Source organism: Phalacrocorax aristotelis, chromosome 5 (genome assembly GCF_949628215.1).
Source record: "Phalacrocorax aristotelis chromosome 5, bGulAri2.1, whole genome shotgun sequence".
Lineage (NCBI taxonomy): Eukaryota > Metazoa > Chordata > Aves > Suliformes > Phalacrocoracidae > Phalacrocorax > Phalacrocorax aristotelis.
In genome coordinates this window covers 58573052-58584597 of record NC_134280.1, presented here as the reverse complement: position 1 = coordinate 58584597, position 11546 = coordinate 58573052, and the positions used below count along the sequence as shown (strand labels likewise).

At 42.0% G+C, this 11546-nt stretch overlaps 1 protein-coding gene across 3 annotated transcripts in view; it reads left to right on the top strand.

Annotated features, from left to right (window-relative positions):
• The window catches only part of DENND5A (DENN domain containing 5A), a 74484-nt gene continuing 62938 nt past the window's right edge, over window positions 1–11546 (top strand). For all 3 annotated transcript variants that reach the window (XM_075094780.1, XM_075094781.1, XM_075094782.1), the window contains exon 1: window positions 1–236. In XM_075094780.1, the coding sequence (XP_074950881.1) occupies window positions 128–236 (109 nt within the window). In that variant the 5' untranslated portion in view covers window positions 1–127. The remainder of the gene's footprint in view (window positions 237–11546) is intronic.

The window sequence follows — 11546 nt, the reverse complement described above, 5'->3', positions numbered from 1 at the left end:
CGCGGCGCTGCCCGCTCCGCTCCATCATGGAGGCGGCCGCTGCAGCTGGCGCAGCTGGCGCAGCCCCGCCGCCCGGCGCCGCCCGGTCCCGCACCCCCTGAGCCCCGCGTACCCCTCGGGCTCCAGCATGAGCGGCGGTAGTGGGGGCAGCTCCTCGGCACCCGGCCGCTTCGCCGACTATTTCGTGATCTGCGGGCTGGACACCGAGACCGGGCTGGAGCCGGACGAGCTCTCCGGTGAGTGGCCGCGGGGTCGGGAGGCGGTGGCCGTTCACGGTCGGCTCTGCGGTGGCGGTGGCTGGCCGGCGGCCCCGGGGGCGGGGTCCGGCCTCACCGCTTCCCCGCTCCGCGGACCCTGGGCGCCGTGTCGGGGGGAGCCAGGGGAACCCCAGCCGCCCCTCGCCTCGGGTAGCGGCGCCTTAGGGTCCGCCCTGGGTGCCCGAAATGCAGCCCGCCTGGTTCGGCGCCAAGGCCTGTCTGGAGAAGTGTGCTTAACTTCTTTAAAACCCCCAACAAAGTGTCTCTTTCAAACGGCCTTTTCGAAGCGAAGGTTGTGTGGTGGCGGTGGTGTTGTTTTAGATCGTCTCTGCCTTCACAGCCGTACGCTGCGCTCTTCCTGGAGCTCAGCTGCATTTACCAACTTTCAGTCAGGCTCCTGGACATTTGAAGCATCCAGATAGTCTTAGTGAATCAGGTTTTGGAGCGAAAGCAAAGACTTTTTGGTTGTCCTATATTAAGCTATGTTGTAGCATAGGATAACAATTCTCTTCCAGGAGTATCCAAAAAGAAATTGAATTAGGAAGTAATTACTGTTACATGAGAATGTTCACACCAAATACACAGCTAAACCATATCTGTCTGACCTACAGTAGCACTGTGTCAAACCTGTGATACCAAGGTTGCAAATCTGTCCTTTGTTTTAGCAGCACCTTGTTTCAGCTTTAGTTACAATGTACTGACTTCCGTTAAATTAGATTGCTGCTTAGCATCTTAAACTGTTCAGAAAGATCCAGGAATGCGGTGGTGAAAACCTGACGTAACATCAGTACCTACTTTGGGTATCTGAGCTCAGAACTTGACCAACGATGTGTTTGTTTTTGTTTTTTTTTTTTTAGATTAGCTTGGTTTTTTAAGATGTCATGAGGTGGCTTCATTTTTTTTACATCATTGTAATATTAAAAAAAATCCCCACGAAATAAACACTTGTAGAGTGAAATTTGTGTAATAACAATACTTCTTAAATTGAACTCTCCTAAACTTTGACTATTATGGAAACTTTCTTTTTTTTTTTCTTTTAACGACTGCAAACGAAATTTTTGATCCGTCCCTCATGCTGAACAGTACATACTCCTAAAAGAATGCATATTTGCCTAATGTTAAAATAACTGTAGACTACAGTTTGAGACTTGAAGAGTGGACACAGCATAATGATCTGCTCTATAATGACAGTTTAAATTACAGCATCAATTTAATTTAAGAAATCCAAGAGAACAAAATGCAATACAATTTCATTGAAGATATGTGAGGTTCCACAGCTTTTTCTTGATTGAATATCAAGGAAACAAAGTTTCTAGATTGAAAACAGTTTCTGATGTTAATTTTGTTATTCATTTACTATATATCTATTTGTATAACAAAATGCAAGGCACACTCAGTAATACTCCTGAACTTGATAGGAACATGAATAACTCCCTTTGCATAATTAAATTTAAAACTGGCAGTGTATTACTTTGAACAAGCTATCTAATAGTAAACTGGAAGATATCAGTGCCTTTTTTTAAGTATTCTGTCTGAGTGCGCAGGTCTGAAAGCTGGAGCATGATGTTCTTTCTATATTTGCTTTCCCTGTCAAGGACTACATCTGTAGTATGTAAAACTGTAGCATGCAGTATATCTTGGACTCTGTTGTTCCACCATAACATTGTAGTGGTGTTGCATGTGACAAGGTGTGGGTTTTGGGGGGAGGGAATAAGCTTTAGTATTTATGGGGGAGACTGATTTTTTGTGTGATTTGAGGAAAGGGTTTAAAAAAAGAGCGGGGGGAAAAAAGGGGGAGGAATAGAAATTTATGGTAACACCACAGCATACGAGCTAGTTGGAATGCCGGTGCATTTTCTTGAGTTTGTTGTGTTGTTAATAATGCATGATCATGTGACTGATAGTGCTTTCAAATTGTGTTTTAGTTTATAGCCTCCTCCAGTGTCCACTGATAAAAATGGAAAGGGCCTCTGATTTCAGTGGGTTTTGGATAAAGCTTTGAAACGGTTTGTACTTCCTGGAAGGCTTTCTTGTTTGAATGAAAGGGTTATTGTGCGCTGTTCCTCCCCCCCACCTCTTATTTCTGTGCTGAAAAATAGATTCTGAATCCCTGTACTGTTGAAACAATTTGCTGCATAAGTGTCCATTGTTGGAGGAGAGGCGCTGGCACTTCAGCTGGTGGGTGCAAGGGTGAGCAGTGGGATGCTTCCCCAGGACAGCGAAGCCAGGCACAGCGGGTCTCTCCAGGGCTTTCCTGCATTGGGGCTGCCTGAGCTCAGCCTGGCATGATGTCATCGCCGCCCCACTGCCGCAGGGAACTGGCGGTTGCTGCCAGGGCCCCCAGGGAAGCTGCCGGCAGACTTTGTTCTCACTAAGCTAATGAAATTGTGTATTTCAGGTATTCAACCTTAATATTGATGATACAGCGTTTTCTGCAGACTTGTAAATGAAGCATAAGATCATTAATTGCTTGAAGAGACACCTCTGATAGAGTTTTTCCTTTGTATGTCAGAAGCTTATGAAATAGTACAGCTGTAACCCTTTTTCCTGAAAAAGTTGGCTGACTGGTGGAAATGCACAGTGTGTATGTATGTTTGTTTTAATATAGTGAGAAAAACTGCTTAGGACTTCATAGTTAGCATGGGTTAAAGATAGCATCTCTTCTATTGCCAGGGCTTTTTTTATCCCCAAGTTCAAGTGATCTGGTTATCTGGGCGTCCTTTCTTATTTTGCTAATTGTGTTTGCACTGGCTGACCTGTTAAAGCAGATAGAAGAAAATACAGTAAGTGGTAGTAAAACCAACGAACCAGCAAAAAAGCTTAAGCTTCATCCAGTGTCAGTTGCTGAGCTGGACAAAAGAGAGTTGCTGAGGTACATTTCCAGGGGGTGTTGATACGCCAGAAGTAATAACAGAAATCTCTTAAATACACTGCAAAGGTCTGTTACAGATACGTTTACTTCATAGAGGAAATCACAGGGTATTTGAGGCTGGAAGGGACGTCTGGAGGTTGTTGGGTCCAACCCCTTGCTGAAGCAGGGCTGCCTAGGGCCAGTTGCCCAGGACAGTGTCCAGACAATTTGTTAATATGTCCAAGGATGGAGAATCCACAACTTCTCTGGGCAACCTGTGCCGGTGCTCAGTTACCCTCACAGCAGAAAAGTGTGTCCTGATGTTCAGATGGAACCTCCTGTGTTTCAGTTTGTGCCCATTGCCTCTGGTCCTGTCACGGGGCACCACTGGAAAGAGCCTGGCTCTGTCCTCTTTGTACCCTCTCTTCAGGTATGTAAGTAAGTTGGTAAGATTCCCCCCGAGCCTTCTCTTCTGCAGGCTAAACAGTCCCAGCTCTCTCAGCCTTTCCTCACATGAGCGATGCTCCAGACCCTTAATCACAGTCATGGCCTTTATGCTGGACTCTCTCTCGACTATGCTAATGTCTGTCTTGCACTAGGGAGCACAGACCCGAGCTCGGCACTCCAGGTGTGGCCGCACCAGTGCTGAGTAGAGAGGAAGGGTTGCTTCCCTCGACCTGCTGGCAAAGCTTTGACTAATGCAGCCCAAGAGACCATTTGCCTTCTTTGCAGCAGGGGCATGTTGCTGGCTCATGGTTAGCCTGGTTTCCACCAGGAAATAATGAAATACATCAGCTACCAAATATCTTCTCTGTGTAATATAACTTATCATAATGCTGCAACATTATGACAGGATTTCTTAATTTAGGTTGTATGACTGCCCTGGAAAGGTAACCAGAGTGAAGTTGTGCCTCTACTCATCTTTCAGCGGGAGTCCCTTACTACTTGAGTGAGTTAGATGTGATCTGAATGATGGTGGAAATACTTACACTATACAGGACTGTGGGAGTTTTTGTTCTGTATTCTTTTTCACTAAAGATTTTGCTTTCTTCCTCTGTGGTGTGTGAGTTTTTAACAATCACTTGTCGATAGAGTTTGTTTATTATGGAGTGGCAAAATAAAGGATCAATTTGCCATTGCATTACACTTATGTGTAATTGCAGTCTGGGGCTTGCTATTACAAAATACGGAATTTGGACCCAAATATCTGGACACCATATTCTATTCTAAGATTTTTCTGTTGCACATGCCTAAGTAGTCTTGAATATCATTATAATAAAGATGATAATAGTAATTTCAGAAATAACAGTGTTCTAAAGGAGAAATAGTGTTTAGGAAAAAAAAAGAAAAAGTGTTTATAATCTGTGAAGAAAAGATTTGATAATAGGATTGTTTTTAAAAACTTATTCTGGAAGATTAAGGCCAGTGACTAGTCTGTTACCTGTATTTCTTTCTGCTTTTCTTCTCAGTCTGAGCTGGTCTTTTAAAGTTTGGTCCAAAAATTAATTTATTCAGTAGATGTACTTGTGTTCCGTGTGCCAAAGTCCTTATCATGGTGCTTTGAGTTGTCCATCTGACTGTGAGCTTCATCCTTAAAAGAGGATGAAAATGGGTGTTAGGTGAAGCTCATATGCCCAGGAAATACCCTTCCTGTAGGCAACCTTCATATGTCTTTTCCAAAACTGTATTAGATCTCCTTTCACTCTAGTGTATGATGATGTAATACCATTTTAATTATTCTTTGTGTGTCATACCTTTTTTTTGTATTTGGTTGCTGATGGTGGTGTTGCAGGATCTGTGTATGCTTAGATTATGTAGCGTAACAGGACTGACTGTGAGTGAGTGGCACAGTAGCCACTTCATTAGTGCTGGTGTGTGAAATTGTGAAGATGATACCTGGTATATAGTATTCACCTAGCTCCACTCAAAATTAATCTGACAAACTGATATTAGAGCAAGTGTTTCTCCTCACCAGTAAAATAGAAGTGTTGTCTCACCTCATCTCTCTGTAACTGAAGTGTCACTCTTTTCCTATTTTGTTCGCTTCAGATTTAAAATGACAGCTTACCTTCATACGTTTCCTGTTGGTGGGGTTTATTTTAACAGCATTCTGTATCAGTATAAACTTCTAAAAGATATGGATGTGATGAAACGATTGAAGGCATTTGTCACATATATAAACCAATAAATAGCTTAGTATTTCAGAATTGGGGTAGTGGTTTCCTTTGTCGTAGTCTATGTAGTAATGCTATTATTAGCGCCTGTGTTAGTTTCCCAGTTCAGCAAACTTAAATAGTTATAGGCTTCTGTTCTTTTGAGCGTTTTTATCTTGGAATGAAGACATGGCATTTGGGTTGGAGCCAGCTGTGATTCTTGCAGTGAAGCTCTTCTGCAATACCATTCATACTTTGAGTAAATAGCATGCAAGTAAGTTTCTCTGTCTTTTCTATGGTAGTACTACCAACACTTGCTGCAGAAGTGAATTGCATTGGTGGGAGCCATTCCTTGGTTTTTCCAAAGGCTGAAGTGTTCTGTGATTTTGGGGTTTTGTTCTTGGTGTTTTTTTCCCCTCTTCCTCTCTTTGTCCATAATATGGATGATATCGGTGCAAGCCTCTTCCCTTGGGGATTAATTCTGAGTCTGAAAGGGAGGTTTTTCAGTTTCCTTGCTTCTCTGAGATTGCTAACCAAGGTGTTAACTCCTTGGGGGGGCCCTCTTCAGTAGCACCAAGGATGAGACCACACAGTGTTTTCCCATAGGTCACTGTGGACGGGCAGTAGGTAGCAGCAACTTTTGGCTGGACTTACACTGGCACATGTGAAACACTTTAATCTGGATAATAGTTTATTCCACTCCTCCCTACCCCCTCTATCTTTTCCCAAGAAGTTGGAGCTGTTTGCCATTTTTGAGTGCCAAAAAGATCCTTTGTCTCTTTGGGAACTGAGGCAGACGTGCTAGGGTAGCTGATATGTAGAATAAAGAACGGGAGAGCTGATGTAAGGGGGAAGCAGCTGTACTTTGCTGAGCTACATTTGAAGCCACAGTTTATTAGGTGATGCTTCTGTAATGCCAATCTTGTGATTATCATATTTGTTTTTTAGGTTAAACTGAGCTGTGCGCTTTACAGAGTCATCCCCTCAAAACCCACAAAACTCCGTTCTTCCACCCTTAAATATTGAGTTACAAATTTGGCTTATATGTAAGGTGTGGGGGAGGGGAAAGGCTACGGGTTCTTGATTTGAGAATAGACTAAAGATGCTAAAACAGTGTCTAAAGAATTAAAGTTTACAAGCCTGACTTTTGAAGACTTTTTAAAAAGCCATAGGAATTTCACCTTATTAAAGTAAGGCATACAAAGATGGGTTGATCTGGCTGTTTGTTCCTTTGGGGTTTTTGGTCTTGTTTTACTTCCTTTGCAGAGTCTTTTGCAGGAGAGAAACTACACAAAGAAAACACTTTAAATGGATTGTATGGGAAATGCTGCGATTTGCAAATAATGAAACACTTTTTCCCCCCTAAATCTTGAAATTATTGATCCTGTAGTTACAAAACACTACAACTGTTTTTATCTGCTTTTTGACTTAGTGATGTCCTACTTGAGTGTTCTTGGTAATGGCTTCTCATCTTTTGAATTCCCTCCAACCTACAGGGCTCATGTAGCAGAAATAACACACATGAAATGACAATGTCAGAAGCAATCACTTATTGATGTATGTTGTGCAGTAATTATTCTCTCTGAATTCCTTGACAACCCTTCCAGATTTGTGGTTTGTAGTCAAGTTTGCAGTGAACTGAAATGTTAACCCTGGGAGGCATAAAATATTATTACACAGAGAAATTATCAAGCATTCCAACGCGAACTGAGGAATGATTCAGAATTTACTTGGAATGCCTCTGCTCAAGGCTTGTTTCTTAGTCTTCCCAGGAAAATGCTACTTTGCTTATGGTTTGGTGAGCAAGAGACCTTTAGTTTCAAACTTTCCTGTAGAAGTGTAGAATATTGCCTCTTTTAACTTAGTTTTTTTGGTTCTTACTGATTGTGTGATCAGTCACAGTAAGGTACAATGTGTACCACTGTATTGAGCTGTTTACATATTGATACTGAAGCATCCTGAGAAAGAAACTTCATTGCACTTCATGGGTAAGTGACCTGCAGACAGGTAACATGGCAGTTGTAAGCAACCTTTTAATTTTCAGATATAGCAATGCTTCAATGTTTAACTCAGTGAGGAAAAAGGTTCATTTTACAGAAATAAATATTCTTTCATCATGACTTCAGGTGAGCTTGGAAAAGCTGTTTTTTGCAATTTTAGTTGCTTCTGCTTGTGTCTACGATTGCACTCTGTTGCAGAAATATGTGGTCAGAGACTTTGAGGTTGTTGCAATGTACTGATCTGTGCATTGCTTCCGTCCTCTACAAGCATACATTTTTATGAGTTGTTGCACTATTTGCATATATTACTTATTCCTCCTTGCTACTTTCAGCAAGCTCCCTTACCAACTGTTGTTTCCTGATTTTGCTCCCCAAGCCCAGCACTGTCTTACTGAGCTGTCATCAGAATTGCACTGGGGAAAAGTCCCTTAAGTCAACAAGGTCAGTGCCAGCTCTAGCCAGCACAAGACAGTCATGTCTCTTTCTGGCTTTTTTGTGTGTGTGGTCTGGGAGCTTGAAATGTGAAATAACTCATTCAGAAGTTCCACTGAAGGGTGGTAAAATTTGTATTTATCTGTGTCTTAGTCACTTCTGAGAACAAATATGGCAGAGATTTTATGGCAGCCCAGGCCAATCTAACTGTAGGTTGTCACGGTCTCGCTTTCCCTGGCCTTACTGCAGTTGTGTGCTCCTGCCTCCTTCCCTTGCATGAGGATTAGCTAGTGTTATGGGACGTGGTTCAGTGCCGCAGATTCCAGGGAGCAGCAGGCTTTGGTGTGAGGAAAGAGGTTGGTAATGTGCAGCCATTGATTAGATTGGCATGAGTGCCCTGAAGCACAGCTCCACTGGGGGCCATATTCAAAAAGTTCTTTAGACTGAAATCCATGTGAATGATCTGCAGAGCACTGGCCTGACCTCTAAGGGGTTTTTGATCCAGAGAGCGCAAGCTACTTATGCTCCCTGAGCTTGCTTTAATGCTGTGAGGTCACTGCAGGCAGTGAGCATTGGATAGATGTCCCAGTGTTCACATCTCCCCAGTAAACGTGCTCAGGATCCATGAACTAACCTTCCCTACACAGAGGTCTGCCTTTGCTTGTGTTAGTAGCCTCGAGAAGGCCTTTCCTTTCACAGGTGAAGCCTTATAGACAGGGCCTAATCTTGGCTTGGAAAATAAAGGAATCTGGATGTATCCACTGAATGAGGTGAATTGATGGTTCAATAACTCATTCCATGAATAGTCCTGAATCTGTTATGTGTGGGTGATGAAGTGTGCTCTGGGAAGTACTTGGGTGGTGTGTGTGTGTGTGTGTTGGGTATTTGGTTTTTTTTGTGTGTCTTTTTTTCCCTTTCCTTCATATAAAGTCTTCTACAGTTTAAACTATATAACATAATATTTTGTTTCTCCTCAGGCTTGACCAGGAAAGGGATTTAAGTCATAATCTTGATTCTGTGGAACCATAAGCCATCACCTTTGTTTATGACTTTGAACAAAGGGGTGACACACAGTTATAATTGGTTAACTTGGGCCTGTGACTTGTGTTTTCAGGACTGAATAAAAGTACTGGACTTTCTTCTTGTTCTAATCAGATTTTCACTTGAAAACATTGGTTTTTTACTAGACATAAATCATGCCTTGTGAGGAAGAAAGGTAAGCTTGATCTGGTGCATGTAAAAGGAGGAAAAAAGTTGTTGGTGAGATGATAAGGAAGAATATAGTCAGAGCTAAGAGAAACTTGAGTTTGTCGTGTCCATTGACCAGACATTCAGCACATCTTGATTAATTTTCTGGTACTAGAAAACACTTCTATTTTAAAAACAGAAAAAAATCATCAAGCAACATGATGACTTTCTTACAGGGCATTTTTTGGGGGGGTGGGGTGGGCAGTCCTTATTAAGGCAGGTTATTGCAGAACACTCTTTTTCAAAGGTTAGGTAACAGAGTGAAACATACTGGACAGGACTCATATACTGAGATGGTTATATAGCTGAACTTTTTGTATTTTGCCATATTTGTCATGGGAACCTGCTTGAAAGGCTTCATGTGTATTTTAAAATATGGCTTTCCTCTTCAATACAAAACCTCAGTGGTATCACAGAAGAGTACAAATACTTGGTTAAAGGACTGGGCAGATGCTACAATAACATTTGGCCCTCATGCTTTTACACAGACTTGTTTCCATCAGTCCTTGGAGCTGGAGTTGGAGGACAATGGGAGCACAAAAAGTATGGATGTTTAACTGGATGGGACATGTCACTGTAAAGGGAGACCCACAGTGGTTCAGGAGGGTTGCCTGAGATGGTCTGTGCTTCTGTTTGCTCAGCTTTCCGGAAGCAGTCTTAGTGGGTCTACCAGTCTTAGATGGGCATGAGAACAGCAGCTGATTTCTGTGTTCAATATACTTAGAATATGCTTGTCTACACTTCTGTTTTATATTTCTAGTACGTGTAAAAGAATTGTGTTCTATTCTGAAGAGAAGCCATCCTTTTCCTTTCTTGGTGTCTTCTGTTGCATGTATTACAGATCTATTGTGTAATGGAAATGACATCCCCATGCCCCCCCCGCCATGCCCCCCTCCCTCCCCACGGCTGAGAACACGCCTGTCATTGTAATTTTGAGTGCTGCTTCTGTTGTTTAGTTGGAAACAGACCTAAATATCTTTCTGTAAGTCTTTTTGCTGTGGCTAAAGCAAAGAAGTCGTTTAGTAAAACAATTCTGTTTTTAAAAACATTTCCTTGAAAATTTCTGCCAGGCAGTCTTGATTAAAATACATTGTGTCCATCTGCTTTCCTGTGTTACATGCAAAGTAGATTTAAAAAAAAAAAAAGGTTTAGGATGCTTTTAAAGATGCAAGCTGAGGACTTTTGGGGGGGGGGGGTTTCTTTTTTGTTTTTTACAAAGCTGCCTTGGATTCTTGATGGTTTCTTTTGCCACTTCCCTGCCCCGCCTCTTCCCGCCTTCCTTGAAACAGTACCAGAAAAATAAAAACAAAAGCTTTTGGTTTCCTGACCTTACAATCACAGAATGCAGATGTCCTCAGCTGTTTTTCTTTGGTGCTTTAAATTCATTGTTGCAGCATTTGAAACTATTCCAGAGAGTGTGTGGCAATAGGTTTTGTTATCAACTAGAGGAATGCTGAAACTTAACTGATGAATGGATATCTATTAATTCCTAAGTTCTTGTGTGCCACAGAGGGCTTGGAAGAATTTATGCTATCAAAGCAGTGGCTGGTCAAGAGATTATTTGTATCCAGTGGAGTTTACACTAAATATCCAGTTAGTGAAATGAACGCTTGTTTTTTATTTCAGTTCACAGTGAGGTTCTTCATGTTGCAATTCTTGAATTCTGGAATGCAAAAGAAAAGGGGAAAACAACAGGGTCTTTTGCAGTCAACAGATTAAGGTTAACTTGTCTCTTTGTCCTTCTCATCTTTTTAGTGACTGCTGTAGGAAGAATTGTGTTGTCCATTGAAGGTTTGGGTGTATGTTGTATGCTGAAAGGGGTGGGTTCCCTTGGGAGATAAGGGATTGTTACAAGGAAGTTTGGGTTCCCTAGATGAAAAACGGGAAAAAAAAATTTTAGAGCCTTTCATCACTCTGGTTATTTTCTTCCTCTTCTCTCTACTTTCTCTAAAGAAAGTCCTTTAACTTTTACAAATGAAGGGTGGTACCTCACCCAACATGCATTTCAGTTGCACCTAAGATAGATACCTAAATATAGGGCAGTGTGTCCATAACATGTATTTGCATCTTTATTTGAGAAAGGCAGAGAGTGGAATTCCTTTACTTTTGAGCTCTTTTGTCAGGGAAAGTAGAACAGTAACTTGCATAGAGAAGGTTTTAGAGGGAGTCCCAGATGTGAAAATCATAGGTTGTAGATTGGTTACAGATCCAATGGAATGACAGCCGCTAGAGACAGTGGTTGAAGCCCTGGATTCATTAGAGATGTTGAATGAAACCCCTGATTCCAGTTGCTTAAACAGCAGTGCTGCAATAAAGTGAATGTCATCCTGAAGATTTTCTTATATGGATAACCTGATCCACTTTAAAAACTGTTAAAAGTCCCAGTTCCAGTAAGAAAATAACTGGTCCAACCACCACTTCAGCTTGCAGTATGCCTGCTGATCTTGCCAGTGGCGGGGGGAGGGGAGATAGAAGGGCAGGACAGAGGCTTTATGTGTTTCAGGATAAAAGGGAATAATTCTTTTCTCTGTATGTCCAAGGAAGAGGTTTGCTGAGGAAGGGAGTCCTCTCTAATGAGAAATACGTGCAGTCCTGCTTGAGGAGG